The sequence below is a fragment of the Rhinatrema bivittatum genome, chromosome 12 (assembly GCF_901001135.1).
Source record: "Rhinatrema bivittatum chromosome 12, aRhiBiv1.1, whole genome shotgun sequence".
In the NCBI taxonomy this organism is placed as follows: domain Eukaryota; kingdom Metazoa; phylum Chordata; class Amphibia; order Gymnophiona; family Rhinatrematidae; genus Rhinatrema; species Rhinatrema bivittatum.
Genome location: NC_042626.1, coordinates 51,428,057 through 51,450,164, shown reverse-complemented (window position 1 = coordinate 51,450,164; position 22,108 = coordinate 51,428,057). Strand labels below are relative to the sequence as shown.

At 46.4% G+C, this 22,108-nt stretch overlaps 1 protein-coding gene across 1 annotated transcript in view; it reads right to left on the bottom strand.

The window, feature by feature from the left end:
* Positions 1–470: 470 nt before the first annotated feature.
* Positions 471–22,108, bottom strand: part of CNTNAP1 (contactin associated protein 1) — a 166,281-nt gene continuing 144,643 nt past the window's right edge. The window contains exons 21-24 of the mRNA XM_029573972.1: positions 18,083–18,176; positions 15,436–15,669; positions 1,904–1,951; positions 471–1,806 (exon numbers count right to left, since the gene is read on the bottom strand). Coding sequence (XP_029429832.1) covers positions 1,619–1,806; positions 1,904–1,951; positions 15,436–15,669; positions 18,083–18,176 — 564 coding nt within the window. The 3' untranslated portion in view covers positions 471–1,618. The remainder of the gene's footprint in view (positions 1,807–1,903; positions 1,952–15,435; positions 15,670–18,082; positions 18,177–22,108) is intronic.

Here is a 22,108-nt window from a genome sequence, read left to right as displayed (position 1 = left end):
TTTTGCTGTGATGTACAAAAGAAAGGCACTGTTAAGATCTGAAACCTAGGACCCTGTTTAGCAGGCAGGTGCTTTAACCCACTAAGCCACAGTACCCGAACATATACATGTTTAAAAAAGACAGCCATACCAGAGAAACAGAGGAAAAGCTCCCAAACTCTGCAAGCAAGGCCAACAATCCTGTTTCCTGCCACATAGAACAGTTCAGAAGATGCTCCAACTCCTACCAGATAAGAGGAATGTAAGAGAAATAAACTGATCCTTTGCTGCTTCACTAAACCAAAAAAAACATTCAATGGGACTGATAAGTGTAGACTCTTACTCCATCTCTCCTTCTCACGATCCCAAAATGGCCACCACATTTCTCATGGTGAACAAGAGAAAATACTTCAACTGGCCCAGCTGACAGAAGTTCCTCTTCCCGGAACACCTAAATCGCCATTCCAAAATAATCCTCCATTCTTCTAATTTATTTATTTATTGAGTTTTATTTACCGTTATTCGGTTGAGCCATCATAACGGTTTACAAAAGTATACATTTATCTTGTAACAGAAAAGCAATATGAACGATAAACACAGCAAGCTGTATTTCTGTACCACCTACTGTGCAGCTGCCTTGCACTGCAGTTGCTGCCAAGTTCTGGCTATTTCCCATACTAAGCACTAGCTGCCATCTTCTCAACATCTTCATTAACTCAGACTTCAGTCCACAGCACAAGATGCTTGCCTACCATCTCTGCTGGAGACAGACAATATTGGCAAGCTTGTGTCAGCACACATGTATATAAGGAGTGACATCAGCAAACCTGTTGATCATCTGCTGATTAGCATACATAACTCAATTGTCTGGTCTGGTGTGTCTGAATGAAGAAAAATTCAAATTTTTTAAAATACATTAAGGCATGCTTCAATTTATGTGGATCCTATAAAGGCCAGTTGGATAACAATTTGGCAACATTTTACTCAGCACTGTGTGAAGCATTCTTTTTCTATTTGTTTCTAGATAGTTTCATAAAGCAAATAGACTGCCACTTTTGTCTTATCTGCACAAGGACACAATTTTTCAGCTGCTCCACAATCTCCAGAGTCAGTGCTCCCCAAAACATTCATATTTAGAGTCCCCTGTCAGTCCTTTGGGGGGGGGGGGGGGGACGAGGACACTTTTTCCAAATTAAGCATTATTTTAGAAGTTCATATTGTTAGTGTGTGTGTATGTTTTGCAGAAAACCTTGCACATTGAAGTCTTGATGTGCTGCTTCCTGCTGTAGAATATATGAATGTATCTACAGGTATATGACTATATTAGTAGGAAAAGGTAAAGAGCTCACAAATCAACTTCGGTTAGCATAATTTCCCCTAACCCCAGCAGTTCACGGTTGCTTTTTCGGAAAGCTATGCCATAAAGCACGTGTAATTTGGTCTGCTAAATTGTAAATGGAACTACCGTTCTTACACAACCAATACAGTTCTAGGAGACTGTAACATCCATGTTTCCAAAAATGAAATATTAAAAAAAAAACCAAACAAAAAACAGCATCTTGTTCCATTCGATATTAGTTTCCAATTAAAATGTAAGCATCCAGTCTCCTTTAGAGGGGAGGGAGAAGAATAGGGGGTGTTATTCTGGCTTCACCTCTTCCAAGATCTGAGGGAGGTTTTGGTCTTTCCTTAAGGAGATAGGCTTGATGGTGCTTGAGTAGTCTACGGCTTTTGGTTCATTGGTGTGATATGACCCCTTGTAACGGTGGAAGTGGAGATACAGAAAGACCAAGAGGCTCAGCAGAAGCAGCAGCAATATAACAATGACTGTGTGATGAAAGGGAAAAGAAAAACAAAAAGAACATGTTTGTATCATAAAAGGGAAGATGCAACGCTCTTCCTGTCAAAGTAAAACTTCACTTACATGCAATAAGAACACCCATCAGGCCATCATCATGCGTATGAGGGAAAGCTGTAGAAGAGAGACATAGAAAAGCATGTTAAGTGTAAGAAGGTAAATGCAAGTAGGTTAATGGTAAGTCAGAAGGGCAGGAATTAACAAACATGGTGTTCCCGATACTGATTATTGTTTATAATGGTGCATTTAAAGGTTGCCACAAATACCAGTAAACATTGAATGAGTTGGAAGAGAATCCATAACAAGTCAAATGCATTCCTGGAGTCAAGGGACAATTTTTGCTCTTCAGTTATCACAAAGTTTGTTATGAAAAGCATAGAATACATTAAGCTGAGTTGCTTACCTGTAACAGATGTTCTAGGACAGCAGGATTTTAGTCCTCACACATGGGTATCATCAGATGGAACCCAGCACAGAACTTTGATCTCAAAGAAGCTAGAGCTTTCAGCATGCCCTACTGAGCATGTATGTGCAGCTGTAGTTATCACCCTAACCCCTAGGCAGAGTCCCTCAGTCCATATGGCGGGAGGGTTTTGTGAGGACTAACATCCTGCTGTCCTAGGAGAATACTGTTACAGGTAAGCAACTCTGCTTTCTCCTAGGACAAGCAAGATGGTAGTCCTCACACATGGGTGAATCCCTAGCTCTAGGCTATGCAAGCAGGACAAAGCATGAAACCACACAGTGATTCTCTACCATTCCCCTTCCTGGAGACGGTGGGGAGTGGGGTGAAAGTTGCTGAAAATGAAGCCGGTAACCCTGGCGGACGATGGAAAGGATCCAGTGATCCAACGTGATTGAACTCCAAAGATCCGCAAAGACGGCCTCCAACTGGGGGGCAAGGGTTCCACTGCTGGCTCTGACTCCCTCAACGTCAGTCAAAAGCCAGTGGTGGGGTTTTGCGGTGGGGCAGTGATTGCCCGAGGGGGCCGAGACTGCCTCTCTGTCTGGGTTTTACCACTGGTTGCTGAGGTTGAGGTCTCGCGATGGGAGAATAATACCTGCAGAGCCGGTAAAAAGGTCACTTCGGATATGACCGAGCGGGCTTCCTAGCAAGCTGAGTGTCGGAAGTACTGGCCGATAATTGTTGAAGGATCTCTTGATAGTCCTTCAGCTGAGCCACAGCCACAGGTTCTCCCCAGTACAGGGCAGGTCTGCTAGACTGTCCTGGACCTCTGGGCGCAAGTTGGAACCCATAACCATGCTGTGTGCTGGGCCCCAATGCCTGCTGCAGCCGACCTCATGGCCATTTCAAATATGTTATATGCCACACGGACTTTGCAGCTGTCACATTAGAGGCCCTGCTGAACAACATTCTGAAACGCCTCTTTATACTGCTGAGATAGATGCTCACCAAATTCTTGAGCTTGTTTCCACAAGTTTCGAGAATATTGCCCATGTAGAGCTGATAACACGCTATCCGGGCAATGAGCATGGCACTCTGGAATACACTCCGACCCAAGGCATTTGTGCTTACACACTGGCACCGCCAACGCTTGGGTGTGCACCTTCTTAGCCTTAAGGGCTGACTCTACGACTACCAACTAGTGTGGGAGTTGGTGGCGGTCAAACCCAATGGAGGATTGCACCAGGTACACAGTGTCTGTCTTTCTGTTGACTGGCGGTATTGAGATCGGATGCTCCCATAAGTAGGTAACCAGGTTCTTGAAGACATCATGGATAGGCACTGCCACTACGTCCTTTGGTGCGTCCATAAACTGCAGGATCTCGAGCATTTTGTGTCTAGAGCCCTGCTTCGCCAACAGCTGAAAGGGGACAGAATCAGCCATGGCTTTGACGAACTCCATGAAGGAGAGATCCTCCGGGGGGGGGGGGGGGGGGGGGGATTGCTGCCGTTCCTCTGGCGGGGAGGGCACAGAAGGTAAATCTTCTGACTCATCTGACAAAGAGATGAATGCTTCCCCTTCCCAGGGGTTATATGGGGGATCACCATTGCTGTGACCCTCTGGGGAGGCAGGAGGGGGGAAGCTCACCTGAAAGTGGGGCCAGGCCTCAATGGCATTGAGGGCAGCACCGGGGGGCATTGAATTCTTGAGGGATCCGATGGTGCCTTCGGCATCGAGGGCACCGAAGGAAATCTGTGGCATCGACCCTGAGGGCCCGGGGAGAGCTGGATGGTGAAGGGTCACTGCGAGCCTCCAGCCCACTATTGAGCCCGATGGCATGTCCTCTTCCAAGGAGTCGCTCACTAGTATGGGGGCTGGTGGCGATGGCAGTGGTGTGCTCAGGGGCATCTGAGGGGCTTGGCACCGATGCCGGCTGTGAAGGATGCATATCAAGCCTTTCCAGCAATGGTGTGAGCTCCGGTGGAGCAGGTTCTTGTGGCAGAGGCAGTACCTGGGGAACCAGAGGCTCGAGGCCCTGTAGGGCCCGGCCAACCACCATCCGCACTCACCTTTTGAGTTCCTCCTCGAATGCTTGAGAAGAAAGCATGGCTTGAGGAGGAGCAGGCAGAATCGGGAGACCCTCTGGTTGGAGGGGGCATGATCCCTCCACTGGAACCGGTGCAGGTTGCCTGGAGGCGTCAGTGGGGTCGGACGGGATGAAGTCCTCCTCTCTTGACCGCTTCGTGGGAGGCACAGAGGTCGATACCCTCTCATGCTCCTGTTTAGAAGAGGAGGAAGATCGATGTCTATATTTCCTGGGCCTCTCCCAGTGGTCCCTGCGATCCTTCCCTGAAGCTGGAGAACATCGAGGAACCTGAACAGGAGTGGGAAAATACAGACAATAGATGGTCTCCTCCACCCACCTCGGGAGCTGGCCAGAGCACCAATGGCATCAAAGGCCCCATGGGCATCGAAGTCACAGCGGCATAGATGGTGCCGTGGTCACCACGGCATTGACGGCAGAGAGGCATCAAGGGCACCAAGCATTGTGATGAGTGCACCAAGGCATCGAGTGTACCGAGGCAAGTGCATCAAAGGCACCGTGGCTTCGAGGGCACCTTATCAAGTGTGCCGCACCGTGGCACAGAGGGCACTGCAGCTTCAAGGGCAATGACTTGCGCTGTACTCCACCCTCTTGATGCCTAAATCAGTGCAGCAAGAATCCAGTTCCATCGATGCCGACAGCACAGAAGACCACTACGGCATTGTGGGCAGTCATGCACCTCGATGGCAATGAGGGTGACCCTGGACCTCGACGGCATCAAGGGTGACCATGGTACCTGAAGATGGGCTCAGTCCCTGACATGGTCCCAACATGGATGCGTTGGATGAACAATGTGCTGGTGACAGTTGTGCACGGGAAACTGTTCATGGGCATGGCACAGAGGTGCAACAGCAAGCTGCTAGATCAGGCTCCGCTCACCCTCTCTTCCAGCGAGACTGCATTGCCAAGGCTGGCAAACAGGAGGGGAGGCAACTTCATCCAGGGCTCTTGCCCGTGGAGACTAATTCCTTGAGATGTGGGGAGGATGAGCTCTCCCTCCCACAGGAATGGCATGGTCCTCGATCATTCCACAATCTGAATCCATTGATGCCGATCGATCAGTGAACCGCCATGGAACTCCAGCCAGAGTAGAACTCAGGCAAGTCGCCAGGCTCAGCAGCCTACACCGATCACCAGATTGCATAAGTCAGTCCTGTCAGTACCATGGAAAAAGAGAAAAAAAAAACCAGACAGAGTAAGGAGAAGACAGATAAAAACTGCTCCTGCAGTTTTTTTGGGTTTTTTTAAAAAAGGTAATAGACTGCCAGGCTGCACGGGGAAAGCCCACCATGCAGCCAGCAGACAGTTGGAAAGAGGAGGAAGAATAGAAGAATAAAATTATCTCAAGAGAAAAGGGAAGAAAACAACTGCAGCTCTAGAAAAAAAATCACAAAAACTGTGAGAAGAGTGCAAAGCTGAACGGCTCTGTGGAAAAAAATAGACTGAAGGACTCTGCCTAGGGGGCAGGGTGAGGACTACAGCTGCACATGCTCAGTAGGGCATGTTTGAAAGCTCTAGATTCTTTGAGATCTAGATCCAAGCTGGGGACCATCTGATGATGTCACCCATGTGTGAAGACTACGATCCTGCTTGTCCTAGAAGAAATTTTGTTCCACAATAATCTGACATTCATTGACTAAATTAATGTGCCTTTTCTTCTTAGTCTATTCATTGGATGGCTCGCACTAGATATGCAATATCAAAACTTTTGGCTGAAAAAGCATAGCAAAAATATTTTTTCCTGACTTCAGCTAAGGGTTATAAATGCTAAAGACATTTATTTTCCCAGTACTCTGGAGATACTGAGGTTTACAATTAAATTACTGCATTGCCAATGTAAATTAAAAGTGGACTACTTAAAATTCAGTCCTTTTCTGGGTTTTTTTTCAGTGTGGTACCATGATAGTGGGAAGTGTACTACTTCAGTTACTGACTCATGGGATGTCACTAGAGATTTTCATGCAGACAGTAGCATTCCAAAACTATATTAAGAAAGAGGGCTGATTTTTTTTATTTTTTTTTATTTTTTTTAAATGGATGCAATTTCTGAAATCACAGCCTTATGGCAAGTGCAGACCAGTTCAGATGCATGGCGTTATGTCTCCCAACAAGTAGATGGAGACAGAGATTAACAGGTTTGCTGTTGTCACCCCTTACAGGCTACCATGCTGAGTTCAGCCTGCTAGTATTCTCAGTCTCCAGCTGATGGTAGGCAGGCATTCTGTGCTGTGAGCTGAGGCCTAGTTAGGTCAGATGAAAAAGACTAGCAAAGCAGTTTAGAGGGGCAGTTCCTGAGGTGAAAGTCATGAATTCCCTCCCTCAGTTGAACATTTAGACAGGGCAGCTCCTGAGTGAAAGTTTTGTATTCCCTTGGTTGGAATTTGGGGGGCTTCCATATTCTGGATTTACGCATCAGATTTAGTCTGCAGTGAGCATCCCCCTTCTGCTCTCCCTTTCCGCAGGTTCTCTTCCCTCCTCTTTATTAAGTTCTCCTCCTGGAAAAAAAAAGGGCTTTTTTCCTTCCTCTCCCCTATTATCACATGCCAGTTATAACAAAATTGCCATTCCAAATACTTCAAAGTGCCATGTCCCGTCATATTTCTGATAATCTCTTTCTGACTGACATTTAAACAAAGTTTTGGAGCACATCTATGTTATGTTTGATGTATCTGTGATCACCTAGTATGGCTACCTTCCAATTTTCGTGTTGGCTTCTGTTCTATTCATCCATTTTGAGGTTAGGGTTCAAATCCCACCAACTTTCACCCTACAAACTGTTTTACTAAGGCTTTTCTACCACTCTGTCTTATGGGGAAAAAATGCTTAGTGAATCAGGGAAATACCTACTCTACCTGAATGTAACTCACTATGACCTACCAATGAAAATGTGTAAGCTAAAGCTAAATAAAAGGGCCAGATCTCAACTGGTGATCTAGAGGTGAAAAACTTGGTAAACCTGTGCCAGTCAGGTTCAGTCCCTCCAGCCACTTTGCTCCTAATCTGCTCACATTGTACAAAAAGAACTAAGAATCATTTGAAGCCAACTTAGTTAAAATGGCTAAGCATATCCTTATTAGGCCAACCACTCTATCCACCTGCTAATACCTGTTTTTGAACTATTGTATTTTAACGGAGTGACCCTATTTTCTCCTTGTTGTACGGGCAGGACCAGGCTAGATGCCTGGTCACCTTAAACCCCACAGAGGGAGAGATCTCTGTGGGCAGGGAGAGTCCCGAAGGTGGGACCATCTGGAACAGAGTTAAAGCACAGCTGGGTTCACGAGGCCCTTATGTCTCCAGGAGAGGCAGCTCCTGTTAATCTATGCTGACCCAGACCCCAGGAAATGGGGAATGTACTGCAAAGGTAGACAGTCCTGATTATTCAAGTTCATAGCACTTCAGCAATAAAGTAAAAAGTGCTTTGAAAAAGTTGGAGCCCGTGTGGTTTTATGCCTCCAGCCTGGGATTTTTTTTTCTCTACACTGGGCACAGATAAAAAACCCAACTATCCAAGGGAGGACTGTGTTGTGTGGCTTTCCAAGAGGTTGGAGGCAAAGCAGCACTGCAGAGAAAAAGGTGTGCCTCAGGGAGCACAATGAAGTAAGGCAGGTTGCATGAAGAAAGTCTGTCTAGTCTTGCCTAAGACCGAAGAAAAGGAGTGCTCAAACTATATACAAAATAGAGGCTTGTGGGCTCATAGAGGAGCACAGAAAAAAAAAAAAGAAAACTGCCTTTAAACTAGCAGTGGTCTGTGGGGCCTGCAGGCAGTGTAGGTTTTTCTTTGCAGACTAAGGGGCGAAGTCTCGTCTGGAGTTAGAACTGTTGTATTCAGTACAGTCAGTGCCAGTGAGGCAGGGGTTTTTTTTTCTGTTTACTTTTTTTCCTTTTAAAGAAAAAAAGCAGTTGTGCAGGGTGGCTGGAGCAGAAGCCAGAGAGCTTAAAGGCTTGGGTAGTACTACTGAAAATCTGGTCTGGATCCACTGGGTGTATTACAGTGCGGGTAGAAGAAATAGAAGCCAGTGTGCTTAAAAGAAGAGTAGCCATCTATTTCTGCATAGTGGGAGTTCCTTATTCTCAAGTCCCAATGGACAGGGAGAACGTGAGACTAGAATTGTGTGGCAGATGGAAAGACCAGCCAGGTCAGTGGGGCAAGCGAAGCAACTCCCAATGCCATAAATGCCCAGAGAGAAGAAGGTAGAATTAAATGGCAGCAGCTGGTCGCTGAACTACTGGAGATTGCAACAGAGGTGACCTAATGGGAGGCTGAGCTAAGGCAAGTCGCCAGCCTGCCCGAAGTGAAGCCAGATGAGGCTGTAGAGCTCCTGGAAGCTGAAGGAGCTCAGTGGCCATTGGAATTATATGACTGGTGCCTGACCCTTCAAAGAGACTCCACTTCAGAGGGAGCAGAAAGAAGCAATGGCAAGCCCATGTGGGTCCTGCAATGTCTGTATTACATGAGAGAGGCCTCTCTGAGTGCCAGGAATGCAGCAGGAAGAAGCCAGAGGTTGGCGCTACAGGAGGTCCCACGGAAGGCCCTGTAGGGTGCCCAAACACTGAATAGAGCCTGGGAGAGGGCAATGCAGACTGCCCAGAAGGGGGCAGAACCAAATGGCCTGCGAGAAGCAGTATCAAGAAGCTGCTGCCATGGAGAGCCCAGAAGGAGGGGCCATGGACAGTTGTGTGAAAGGGAACAAGGAGTACAGAAGAGCCAATGCGTGACAGTGGTGAGGAGTCAGCGACAGCCACAATGGAGTTGCCAGAGGGCACTGGTCTTAATGCACAGAAGGCACAAGTCACCATAGAGATGACTGAAGAGTACTCACTGCAAGTCCCACAGCCAATCCAAGGAGTCCCACTAGGGTGGAAGTGGAGCCTGGAGCTATAGCTGAACTTAGATAAAGGACTGTGGGCATACACTGGACGAAGGCCGCAATGGGTGGTACTAACAGTTTGTCTAAGGTAACCCTAAGGTGTGGGGGTGAGTCTGACCCTAGAGCCCCAACCCCAAACCTAGCTGGTGGGAGGCCAGATGAAGAGGAGTAAGGTGTGTGGTACTTCCCTGGATGGAATCCGGGGGGGGGGGAGGGGGGTATGTAATGGAATGACCTCTGTTTTCCCCTTAAACCCTATTAGCAAACAAAAGAACCCAAGACAGTCTTGTCACCGTAAACAATTCACCAAAAAAGACTGAAAACTCTAATATCAATTAGTGTACACCTGGTATAAGTGCTGAAATAACTTTTTCAAATTTTTTTAAAATTTTTCAAATTGTTATGTGAAACCGCATCAGCAAGCCTGACGACGGCCGTGATACCACTTGCCGTCCGGACCTCTCGTCATGTGCGGTGGTTGATACTTTTATACTGTCCAAAATTGTTTAAACATTATCTGTTCTCCTATAAACAATTCATTAGCCCGACAGCGGCCGGTGTTTCGCGATCGGTATCGCTTCTTCAGGAGTCAATTGCGATATCTTGGAACAGATGCTTTATCCCGGACGATTCCGTCTCTCCTGTCCCGCCGAAATTTGTAGACAGGAGAGACGGAATCGTCCGGGATAAAGCATCTGTTCCAAGATATCGCAATTGACTCCTGAAGAAGCGATACCGATCGCGAAACACCGGCCGCTGTCGGGCTAATGAATTGTTTATAGGAGAACAGATAATGTTTAAACAATTTTGGACAGTATAAAAGTATCAACCACCGCACATGACGAGAGGTCCGGACGGCAAGTGGTATCACGGCCGTCGTCAGGCTTGCTGATGCGGTTTCACATAACAATTTGAAAAATTTTAAAAAAATTTGAAAAAGTTATTTCAGCACTTATACCAGGTGTACACTAATTGATATTAGAGTTTTCAGTCTTTTTTGGTGAATTGTTCCCCTTAAACCCCACAGAGGGAGAGCGCTCTGTGGGTGGGACCCTGCTGGGGCAAGGAGAGTCCTGAAAGCAAGACCAGCTGGATTCAGGAAGCCCCTACATCTCCAGGAGAGACAGCTCCTGTTAATCTATGTTGACCCAGATCCCAGGAAGTGGGACAGGTCCTGCAAAGGTTGACAGTCCTGATTACTGTTGAAGTCCCATGAACTTGAATAAAGTAAAACTGCTTTGAAAAGGCTGTAGTCCGTGTGGCTTTGTGCCTCCAGCCTGGAAAACATGCATTGCACTTACAAGTGCATCACACAGTTAACTTTTTTTTTTTTTTTTTTTTTTTTGGAGAGAACACCTTGCCAGTAATGACTAAATAATTTACTTCACTATTTCCTGGCTTTCATCTGGGAAACATTGGGCACAAATACATTGCTCCAGGACAGGCATCTGGGAGGTATTTTATTTATTTATTAGGTTTTATATACCGATATTCAAAAATATATCATGTCGGTTTACAGAAAATACAAATACAATTAACAAGTAAAATAAAATACATCAGTAAAAAAGTTAAATGGGAAGTACCACATAATAAATAAATATAAAACAATATTCATGAAATACTCAAAATACTAAAACAAAGCAAAAGAGGCGCATTATTCAATCGGGGAAAGCTTGCTGAAATAGCCATGTCTTTAATTTCTTTTTAAAAGTCTGAGAATTTGCCTCTGCTCTCAAATCTATTGGTATGGAATTCCATAGTTTTGGCCCCGCTAGGGAAAGGTGACAAAACATTTTTCAGATACATCAGTGAAAGGTGAAAAGGATCAATGGGCGGAGACAGATGAAGAAATGTCAGAAATATTAAATAAGTACTTTAGTTCAGTGTTCACTAGAGAAGACCCTGGAGAAGGACCAACGCTAGTTAACAAGAAACTGGAGGGGAATGGAATGGATGAAACTCCATGTACGGAAGAGAATGTATGGGAAGAGCTAGGAAAATTGAAAGTAGACAAAACCATGGGGCCTGATGAGGTTCATCCCAGGATACTGAAAGAGCTCAGAGATGTGCTGGCAGCTCCGCTGAGTGACCTGTTCAATAGATCCCTGGAAATGGGAGTGGTGCCGAGTGATTGGAGAAGAGCGGTGGTAGTCCCTCTTCACAAGAGTGGGAACAGAGAGGAGGCTGGAAACTACAGGCCGGTTAGCTTCACCTCTGTGGTGAGAAAAGTACTGGAGATGCTGCTAAAGGAAAGAATAGTGAACTATCTACAAACAGCAGAATTGCTGGACCATAGGCAGCATGGTTTCACCAAGGGAAGGGCCTGGCAGACAAATCTGATAGACTTTTTTGATTGGGTGACTAAGGAATTGGATAGTGGAAGGGCGCTAGATGTCATCTACTTGAATTTTAGCAAAGCTTTTGATATGGCCTCGCACAGGAGGCTAGTGAATAAAACGAGAAGTTTGGGAGTGAGAGCCAAGGTGGTGGCCTGGATAGCAAACTGGTTGAAGGATAGAAAACAATGTGTGATGGTAAATGGAACTTACTCTGAAGAGAGAGCGGTGATGAGCGGAGTGCCACAAGGGTCGGTGTTGGGACTGGTCCTGTTCAATATCTTCGTGAGGGACCTAGCAGATGGGATAGAAGGTAAGGTTTGTCTATTTGTGGATGATACTAAGATTTGCAACAGAGCGGACACGTCAGAAGGAGTGGAGAGAATTAGACGGGATTTAAGGAAGCTAGAAGACTGGTCGAAGATATGGCAGCTGAGATTCAATGCCAAGAAGTGCAAAGTCATGCATAAGGGGTGTGGAAATCCAAAAGAAATGTATTCAATGGTTGGTGAAGGGCTGATGGGCACGGAGCAGGAGAGAGACCTTGGGGTGATAGTGTCTAACAATCTGAAGTTGGCGAAACAATGCGACAAGGCGATAGCTAAAGCCAGAAGAATGCTGGGCTGCATAAAGAGAGGACTATCGCGTAAGAAAAGGGAAGTGATTATCCCCTTGTACAGGTCCTTGGTGAGGCCTCACCTGGAGTACTTTCTGGAGACCATATCTCCGAAGGGACAGACAGTCCAGAGAAGGGCGACCAAAAAGGTGTATGGTCTTCATTGAATGCCTTATGAGGAGAGATTGAAGACTCTAAATATGTATACCCTGGAGGAAAGGAGGAGCAGGGGGGATATGATACAGACCTTCAGATACTTGAAAGGTTTTAATGATCCAAAGTCAACGATAAACCTTTTCCGTTGCAAAAAAAATCAGCAGAACCAGGGGTCACAATTTAAAACTCCAGGGAGGAAGACTCAGAACCAATGTCAGGAAGTATTTCTTCACGGAGAGGGTGGTGGATGCCTGGAATGCCCTTCCGGAGGAAGTGGTGAAGACAAACTGTGAAGGATTTCAAAGGGGTGTGGGATAAACACTGTGGATCCATAAAGTCTAGACAATGTGAATGAAGAGAAGAGGCACGGGGGGTGGCTCGCGGGAATGACAGCTACTACCTGGAGATAATACCTTTATTCAATAAACATACACATGGTTAATGCGACTCCAACATTGCTCTATGCTTCAACGGCAAGAGGAAATGTGGAAAATAGGGTTTGCATTCACAAAAAAGAGGGGAGTAGCTTGCTTTTACGGCAGTTACTATCCCAAACCAAATAATGCCTGATACTTCACTTTCACTGCATATCCAGCATAGCTCACTGCTTCAATGGCAGGGGGAATGAAGAAAAGATGATTTATATTCAGACAACAACCAACAAGGACTGAATTACACAGTCTGGATAAGCAAATAAGCATGGGTGTAGCTTGCTTGTTACGGCGGTTACTACCCCGAATCAATTAAGCATGATACTTCACTTGGAATACATATCCTGCGCAGCCCACTGCTTCAACAGCAGGGGGGAATGAAGTAAAGTGGAATTATAGTCAGACAACCAACAAGGACTGAATTGTACAGGCTGAGTAAACAAATAAGCGTTGGAGTAGCTTGCTTATTGCGACAGTTACTACCCCTAACCAATTAAGCTAGATACTTCACTTAAATGCAGCTCCAGCATTACTCTCTACAGCAATGGCGGGGGTGGAAGTGAAATAGAACCAAAATGTTACTAAGGGCCAAGAGTAACAGATAAGTATGAGAAATAAAATAAGTGTGAAAGCTTGCTGGGCAGACTGGATTGGCTGTTTGGTCTTCTTCTGCCATCATTTCTATGTTTCTATGAAAGTGCACACTCTGGGGCAGATTTTCAAAGGGATATGCGCATAACCCCCGAAAAGCTGCCCCTTCCACCCCCTGTGCGCGTAAGTCCCGGGGCTTTCCTGGGGGGCGGGCGTGGTTCTGGCCCAGGGGCGTTCCGGGTGTGTGGCTGCAGCCTCCGGACCAGCCCCCGGACCGGAACATGGCGGGCAAGTTAGGCAGGCGTAACTTGTAAAATAAAGGTGGGGGGGGGAATTAGTTAGGGCTGGGGGGTGGGTTAGATAGGGGAAGGGAGGGGAAGGTGGGGGGGCCGGAAGGAAAGTTCCCTCCGAGGCCGCTCCGATTTCGGAGCGGACTCAGAGGGAACGGAGGATGGCTGCGCGGCTCGGCGCACGCAGGCTGCCGATTTTGCGCAGCCTTGCGCGCGCCGACCCTGTATTTTATAACATGCGCGCGGCAGCACCCGCATGTTATAAAATCGGGAGTAGATTTGTTCGCGCAGGGTTGCGCGAACAAATCTACTCCCATGCGCACCTTTTAAAATCTACCCCTCTGTGTTTAGGTGGGCCAATTTGGGAGACGGTACTGATAGTAATCCTTTGTTTGATGAACAAGTTTCTTTGTGGTGTGTGGAAATGTAATGCGGCATTAAGCCATTCAATTTGTTCATTGTGTAATGTTTTATGTATTAGTGTCAGTATTTTAAACTGTATTTGAAAAGAAATTGGTAGCCAGTGAAGTTCTTTCAAAATGAATGTGATATGATCAAATTTTCTGGTGTTTGTAAGAATTCTTGCAGCTGCATTTTGAAGGATCTGAAGCGGTCTGGTAGTGGATGCGGGAAGGCCTAAAAATAGTGCACTGCAGTAATCTAATTTCGGAAAGATCAATGCTTGTAGAACAGTTCTAAAGTCGTTGTTATGCAAAAGTGGTTTGAGTTTCTTAAGCACATGCAGCTTAAAGAAGCCATCTTTGGTTATAGAAGAGATAAAATTTTTAAAATTAAGTTCAGAGACTAGAATTACTCCTAAATTTTTTACATTATTTTCTAGATTGACTGCATTTTAGATCATTAATTTCACAGTTGATACGTTCGTTTAGTTTGTTACATATTAATAAGATTTCTGTTTTGGCTTCATTTAAGCATAGACTCATATGTGTTAAAACTTGTTTAATGGCGGAGAGATATACATTCCATAATTTTAATGAATCTTGGTGCAGTACTGGGGGTGGGGGTGGGGAGAGAGAAACCAATGAGATTGGGGCTAAATAATCCATCTATAGCTACACTGTCAATAAACTGGCTCAGCTAGGGGTTCTTGAAGATTCATGCTCAAGTTTACTCCTTAGGCATCTTTTCTGTTTTACCACAGAGATGGATGTAGTTTAGTTCAGAACTCTAATCTGGACAGGTGGAGCTTAGGGAAAAGAAATGCAAATAAAATAAATTATGTTCCAACAATCCCCAAGGGGACACTATGGTTTCAAAAGTATTGTAATCTCTACTGGTTGCTGGCTTGTCTTCTTAAATCAGATGTTCCCATATCCTTTAAAAATGATGGGAACTGGAATAGTTTGTAAATGTTAAATTGAAATGTAGTACTTGTCTTTACATTAAGTACATACAACAATAAATTAAAAGGGTGACCATCCAGCATTTTAAGAACATTGCTGTAAATGAACCCTGTAACCACTTACCATAGGAGGCCATGATCTTGAACACAGAATCTATTTTTTTAAAAAGTCCTCTTTATCACATAGTGCTTGTACATGATTGATCATACTACTACAGTTGGAGCAGGGCTATTGATGTTGCTGCAGGAAATTTAATGTCTGCAGTAACATTAAAAGCTATCCACACTGCCAAGGATATGCTAATGATCGCCCATCAACAAACAGAGCATTCTGATGTTACACTGTACAAAGGGTGCTTTTATCCAGTCACCACAGGACATCAGTGTCAGGTAATCAGATCATGGCTCCATGCTTTAGAACTGTATTGCCTACCTGTTCCCATGTACCAGGGATCCATGTCTGGAGGAAGATTAGTCACAGCAGTCGTGGGCATGGCACCACAGTTGGATTCCACCAGTAGTCCTTTCACTTTGATAGCGCTGGATAAATTAGTGGGCCTGAACATAGCTTTTAATGGAGCAATATTATTAAATCTCACTCCTGCCAAGCAGCCTGTGAAGCCAGGGGTGTTGTATTTCCGGATCTCGGAGTCTATTTCACCCGTCTCTGGAAACAAAAACAAATAAATGGTAGGTAAAGAAAAGTTGCTTATTTGCAAGAGGTGTCTTCCGAAGACAGTTGAATAAATCAGCCACACGAGAGGTGAATTAAGCCAATGGCGCCAAGACGGAAAAAGCTCTGAAAAACCAAGATTGTTTTTCTGAGCATGGGCAGAATTTCCTACACAACCACCTGCCGCACAAGTCTCCTCAATCTTGGTAATGAGTCAAGCTTCAACTTTACAGGGGAAGTGGGGGAATTTTGCAGCTAATTTATCCTGCTGTCTATGGAAAACTCCCGTCAATGTTTCTCCATGGACAAACAGGATAAAGGCAGCCACCCAAGCAGTGTCACTCAAATGGGGGTCTACCAAGCTGAGGGCTTTATATAAGTGTGATATTTTATGTCAGCAGTGGATTATTGCAACCCATGTATACAGAGGCGGAGTGAGGGTCTCCAGAACTCGGGGGGGGGGGGGGGGGGAGGCAATTTATTTATTTATTAAAATCTTATATTCATTTCACAAAACATTCAGTGTTGTCTCCCTTGCAGGGCTCCCCCCTCCCATCAACCACCAGTGCACTACACAGCACCACCGCACGAGGTCTCTTCACTAGGGAGGGTTGGGAACCCCACCAACATGTCACCACATAGCATTGCCATGCAGGGGCAATGTTAACTTCTCTGCAGCCCTGTGCAAACAATTACTGGGCTGGCCCCTCCTCATTCGGTTTTGTTTTGTTTTTTATTCTTTTATTAATCAGGCTCAGTGCAAGGGCATTTGGAATCTTAACTGAATCTTACAGCTTTGTGCCCAGCCTTCCCCATACACGGCCCTCTCCACACACAATTTCAAATTATGCATTTATAATAAAAGATTTTTACATGAAACACACTCAAAAGTACAGTCTTTTGAACTAAGAATATCACAGCTGCATGTATATTATATTTACATACACACCTGTGGTGTCAACCAGAAAACCCTGCATAAAAGCTAAAGAGACACTTGTAACATATAAGATATTAAGACTTGTAATGCATGTTGGGTGTGGGCTTGGTCTTCAGAAAGCCATGAGCAAACTAAATTACAATTACAATATCATAAACCTCCCATTCCAAAACAGTTCTTTTATATTCTTTTTAATTAAAGCTGAAATAATCCAGAAACAAAAGACAAAAAAGTCCCCTAAACTAACTAAACACAAGATAATCAACTTAAGCACACAGCCCAGACTGTAGGTTTGGCACCTCTCCCATCTGCTGGAGACAGAAGAATACTACTGGACTGTAGGTGGCACCAGCCTATTTATAGGCGGAGTTTGTTTTGATAACTGCTCTATCTCCATCTGCTAGAGAGGGGGCAAAACCCAGGAGTCTGGGCTGATCCAGGTATGTACAGGGAATGTCGGGTATGTACAGGGAATGTCGCTTATGCTTCTTTGCCTCCAGAGCCATTATGGTTGTTAACTGTGCGCTCAGCCGGCTAAGCGCTTAAAATCGAGTGCGCACAGATCGTGTACCAATGTGCGTATCTGAAGTGCATGTATGTGCGCACATACGCGCAAATATAGGCATGCAGAGCCGGCACGCATCATGTGTACCGACGCTCTATGGAGGGTAATGGAGGCGCACAAAACCGCGCGCAAGATAATGCTGCTACAGCCTTCAACGCGATGTGCCCACTGAGCCTGAAGCGGGGCCTAGCCCATCGAGGGACCACTCAACCCACTCAGAAGCCCCCTTCCCTTACCCCAATGAGATCAGGAATGTTGTCAGTACGGCGCGCCGAGCACGGAGACTGGAGGAAAGTCTTACTGAAGCCCTTCCACACCTCTGAAGCGGAGGATTCCTCCTATCTCTTTACTTACCTGGGCTCAGCACTTACCGGCTGAGTACAGAGAGGGTCTCTGGCCGCAGGGGGGGGAGGGCTTTTGCCATCACCACCGCGCTCAGCTTCTTGCACCCGCTGCCTTTCAGCTGCTTCAGCAGCAAAGTTCACACCGGGATCCGGCTACCAGACCAAGGCAAACCTCTGAGGGATAATTCTCAACTGGGGGAGGACCTTTAGATATCACCACAGGAGAGCGGGGCTCAATCTTTCTCCAATTTAAAGGTAAAATTTCCTCTTCTAAGGAGTACTGCAATCCCAAAGGGAAAGCACATCCACATCTGCTAGGAGATGGAGAGATACTGAAGGGCTGAGATCACTGCAGGCGTTTAAGGTGATGTCAGCTTTGAATCCTGACTCCATCTCCATCTGCTAGCAGGGGAGCATATAACCCATTGGTCCTGAGTCCATCTGGCTACACACTAGGAAAGCTCTATTAATGATGCTAGCATATCACTACACAAGGTGCACATGAATCGCTATAACCGACTACTGAACACTAAAAACAACTTTAGATGTAAACAAGCATACCCATCACTCGGCCCAGGTAGAGAGCTTTTGGAGAGTCAAGTTTGCGATCCACCCACAGGGAAAAATGATGTTTTACAACTGGAGAATAGTCCACCTGAAATACAAAGAAACACCCCCAAAACCATTTTAATACTTTAAATATGACAAAAAGTGTGTCATATAATATTTTACATCAATGGCCACATTGTACAATATTTAAACATGAGGAGATCCATATTCAAAAGCCATTTAGATGGATAACATAAAAGATATTCGGTGTTAGCCACTTATGTGGCTAACTCTGGTACTGCTGCTGACCTGTCCTAAAATTGGCCGCATAAATGTATATTTGCGCTGTTGAATATACCTTGCTAGTTAGCCGGAATGGGTTTATCTGGCTAACTAGCTGAGTTACTCAACGGGTCAATATTGCCCCCAAGGAAATTTAGGTCACTTTGAGTGTGTATTAATACTACTACTTTTGTTTTTTGCCTATGATATCAACATTTGTAAAAGGGCGGACAGCCAAGAAGGTGTGGAAAACATAAGGAAGAATAGCAGAGTTGCTTACCTGTAACAGGTGTTCTCCTAATTCACTCATAGTAATGACAGCAGAAAAAGATCTGGTCCATCCAGTCTGCCCAGTAAGTTTCCTATGGTTGTAATTGCCACTTCATGAAGTTACCCCCATGTTTCTGTTAAAGGGATAACACCCTCGTTGTCAGACTCCTCCTGAGTCTATTTGACTCCTAATTCCTCCAACACCTGAGTAATAAGTGGCAGTTCCTCTTTTTTAAAAAGCGCACCACTCGGGGGTCATCACCCTCTGCTCTGGCCACTTCTGCGAGGTCCAGTTCATCATTGCTATAATCCTCAGGAGGCTGGTCCCCATCCGGATCTCCCTCCAGATCTGCAGCTGGAGAGGCCACCCCCTCATCTAAAGGATTGTCAGAGTCCTCCAAGATCTCTATGGTCCTGCTCCATACCAGCGGTCTGCGACCAGCGATGCCCATCTAGTTCCCCCGAGAACACCTTTGAGGACACTCGAGCTCTTTTGGACGGTCCTGAAGACGGCTCCTTGAGTCTCCGCTTAGCTGCCTTACAAGCCAGAAAGGCCTCATGCATAAGCAGCACAAATTATGGAGAAAACCCCGCCAAGCCCTCTGAAACCCGTTCAGGGCTACTGGGTTCGGAGACCACCACCTCCTCAACACAGTCCTCACTAATCCGCGCCACAGAAGAGAGAGGTGGAGTAGAGTCACCTGACTAATGTTCCATCAGGACTACCTGGCAGCGATCCCCCTCGGGAACAGCAAGGGGAGAGGCCCCTACCTTGGCCCCCCCTGCGGTCCCCACAGACCGGGAGGCTCTCCTAGACTTAAGACCCTTAGTGCAGGATCCCTCCCCCCCCCCGAAGAACAGCCAGTGCACAGGGAAAGGAGTTAAGGTGAGCTTACCAGGTCCCGCAGGCCCTAAAGGCCTCAACACGTGGTTTCTCAGACATCCGCTCTACTCTGCCACCCCTGCTCCGATAAAGGCCGCACCATGTGGCCAAACCAGGTCGTTCTGCCGCACGAACTGCAAAAGAGCGCGGGAAGGTCGGGAAGCGTGGGAACCGTAGGCACGTGAAAGAAAAAAACTCCAACAAGCTCCAAATTGCGGCCGACACACAGAGAACACCGCCAGAAATCCCTTCACCACTACACAGTTGGAGCGGCAGCAGAAAGAAGACAGGCGAGCTAAACATAAAAACAGCCGCCCGGAGCAAAAAAAAAGCCACCACTCACCGGAACGATTAGGTTCCCCCTCGGGAACCCCCCCCCCCCCCCGCCCCGCAGAGCACCGGGGCTCCCACTCCTGAAGTGACGCGGCACACCACACTGCCGACCGCTGCGGCCCTGAGCCTCAGGACCGACTCTCCTGGCTGCCCCTCAGCTCGCAACAGAACAAAAGAAAACACCAAGCTTTCTGTTTTGGTTTTTTTTTTGTGAGAAAGAAAACAAAAACTTTACTACAGGAAAAATGAAAAACAGGAAAAGTAAAAAACCCCAAAGGGGATATTTCCTGAGGATGCCAGTGGCAGGCAGGAGGGAACCTTGGGGCATGAAGAAAGAGACAAGTCCCTTGCCTATCAGGGGCCCCAGAAAGCTGCGGGCAACAACAGCCAGGGGTATCCAATCCCCCGGTTCATCTCAAGGGATGACCCACTAAGGAACCTGGCAAGTTGAGGAGTTGCTCCAACTCCAGATCAGTCAGGACTGCAAGTACCGTATACACCTCTACCATCTGCTGGAGACAGAGAAATACTGAGGGACTATAGGTGGCACGCTTGGATATGTAGCAGTGCCTCATAATTTTTTTCTCTGCCCCCATCTGTTGGTGGGGATGCATAAAAGAAAATTATTCCTTACCTGCTCATTTTCGTTCCTGTGGTACCAAGGATCAGTCCAGACAGTGGGTTATCTCCCCCTTCCAGCAGATGGAGTCAAATAGAACTTTGAAGGATGCTTCCTTATAAGGTAGTGCACCCTCTGCTAATCCTCAGTATGGAGTATATCAAAGCAAAGAGGAAAATCAGGTGGATCAAGAACAATAGAATTAAGTAACAAATAACAGTGTGCAAAGGGCACAAAACAGTGTCAAACAACAAACTTGCAGAATGAACCATTAACCAGCCAAAGGAAAAAAAAGGCACTGAAGAACAATTTGAGCAAAGAGGCAATCCTAAACCCAATAAAACAGTCAGGGAGGGCGTCTGGACAGATCCTTGGTACTACAGGAACGAAAATTAGCAGGTAAGGAATCATTTTCTTTTCCCTGTACGTACCAGGATCAGTCCAGATAGTGGGATGTACCAAAGCTTCCCTACGTAGGGTGGGCCCCGGAAAGACCTGCTCGAATGACCCTAGAGCCAAAGGAATCAAAAGTAGGCGACTGTATGTGTAGATGATAATGACGAGCAAAGGTATGTAACGATTTCCAAGTTGCCGCTCGATAAATCTCCTGGAACGAGACAGATTGCATCTCCGCCCAGGAAGCAGCCTGAGCTTGAAGAAAATGGGCCTTGACACCCACCGGAGGTTGTCGACCCGCTCCAATGTAGGCCACCAAGATCGCCTCCTTCAGCCAGCGAGCAATGGTAGTTTGATGCCTTGGCCCCCTTCCTCGGACCATGCCAGAGAACAAAAAAATGGTCCGACGAGCGAAAATCATTAGGGACTTCCAGATAGCGAATGAGGATACGCTTGACATCTAGCTTGCGTAGATCCACCGATGAGTCCGCTGAGAAGGACGGAAGCTCTACCGTCTGATTCAAGTGGAACTCGGAAACCACCTTGGGCAGAAAAGCAGGAAAAGTGCGCAAGGAAACTCCCAAATCCATAAAACGAAGGTAGGGCTCTGCACGAGAGTGCTTGAAGCTCCGAGATTCTGTGGGCAGAACAGATAGCTACCAGGAAAACAGTCTTGAGAGTGATATTGCCAGGTTCTTGTGGCCTGGTTTTGGCCTCTGTTGGAAACAGGATGCTGGGCTTGATGGACCCTTGGTCTGACCCAGCATGGCAATTTCTTATGTTCTTTTATCCTTGAGGGTCGCGGAATGCATGGGTTCAAAGGGTGGACTGACCAAGATTCAGAGAACGAGACTGAGACTCCACGAAGGATAAAGAATGTGGACCAGAGGTTTCACGTGCATCACCCCCCTGAGGAATTGGATGATATCCGGGTGAGAGGAGAGGGAAGTTCCCTCTCGTTGATGAAGTAGAAAGCCTAGGGCAAAGACTTGCACTCTCAGCGAGTTGTAGGCCAGACCCTTGTCCAGTCCCTGTTGAAGAAAAGATTTGAGCCACCGAGGTGGTCCATGGCAACACAGGTATGGAGCCACACCAGTTCTCAAAAAAACTTTCCATACCCTGATATAGGACATGGAGGTAGACGTCTTTCTAGCCTTGAGGAGGGTCGAGATAATGGCCTCTGGGTATCCACGCCGTCTCAGCTGGCGCCTCTCAAAAGCCAGGCCGCAAGACAGAAGCGATCGGCCTGGGCGAA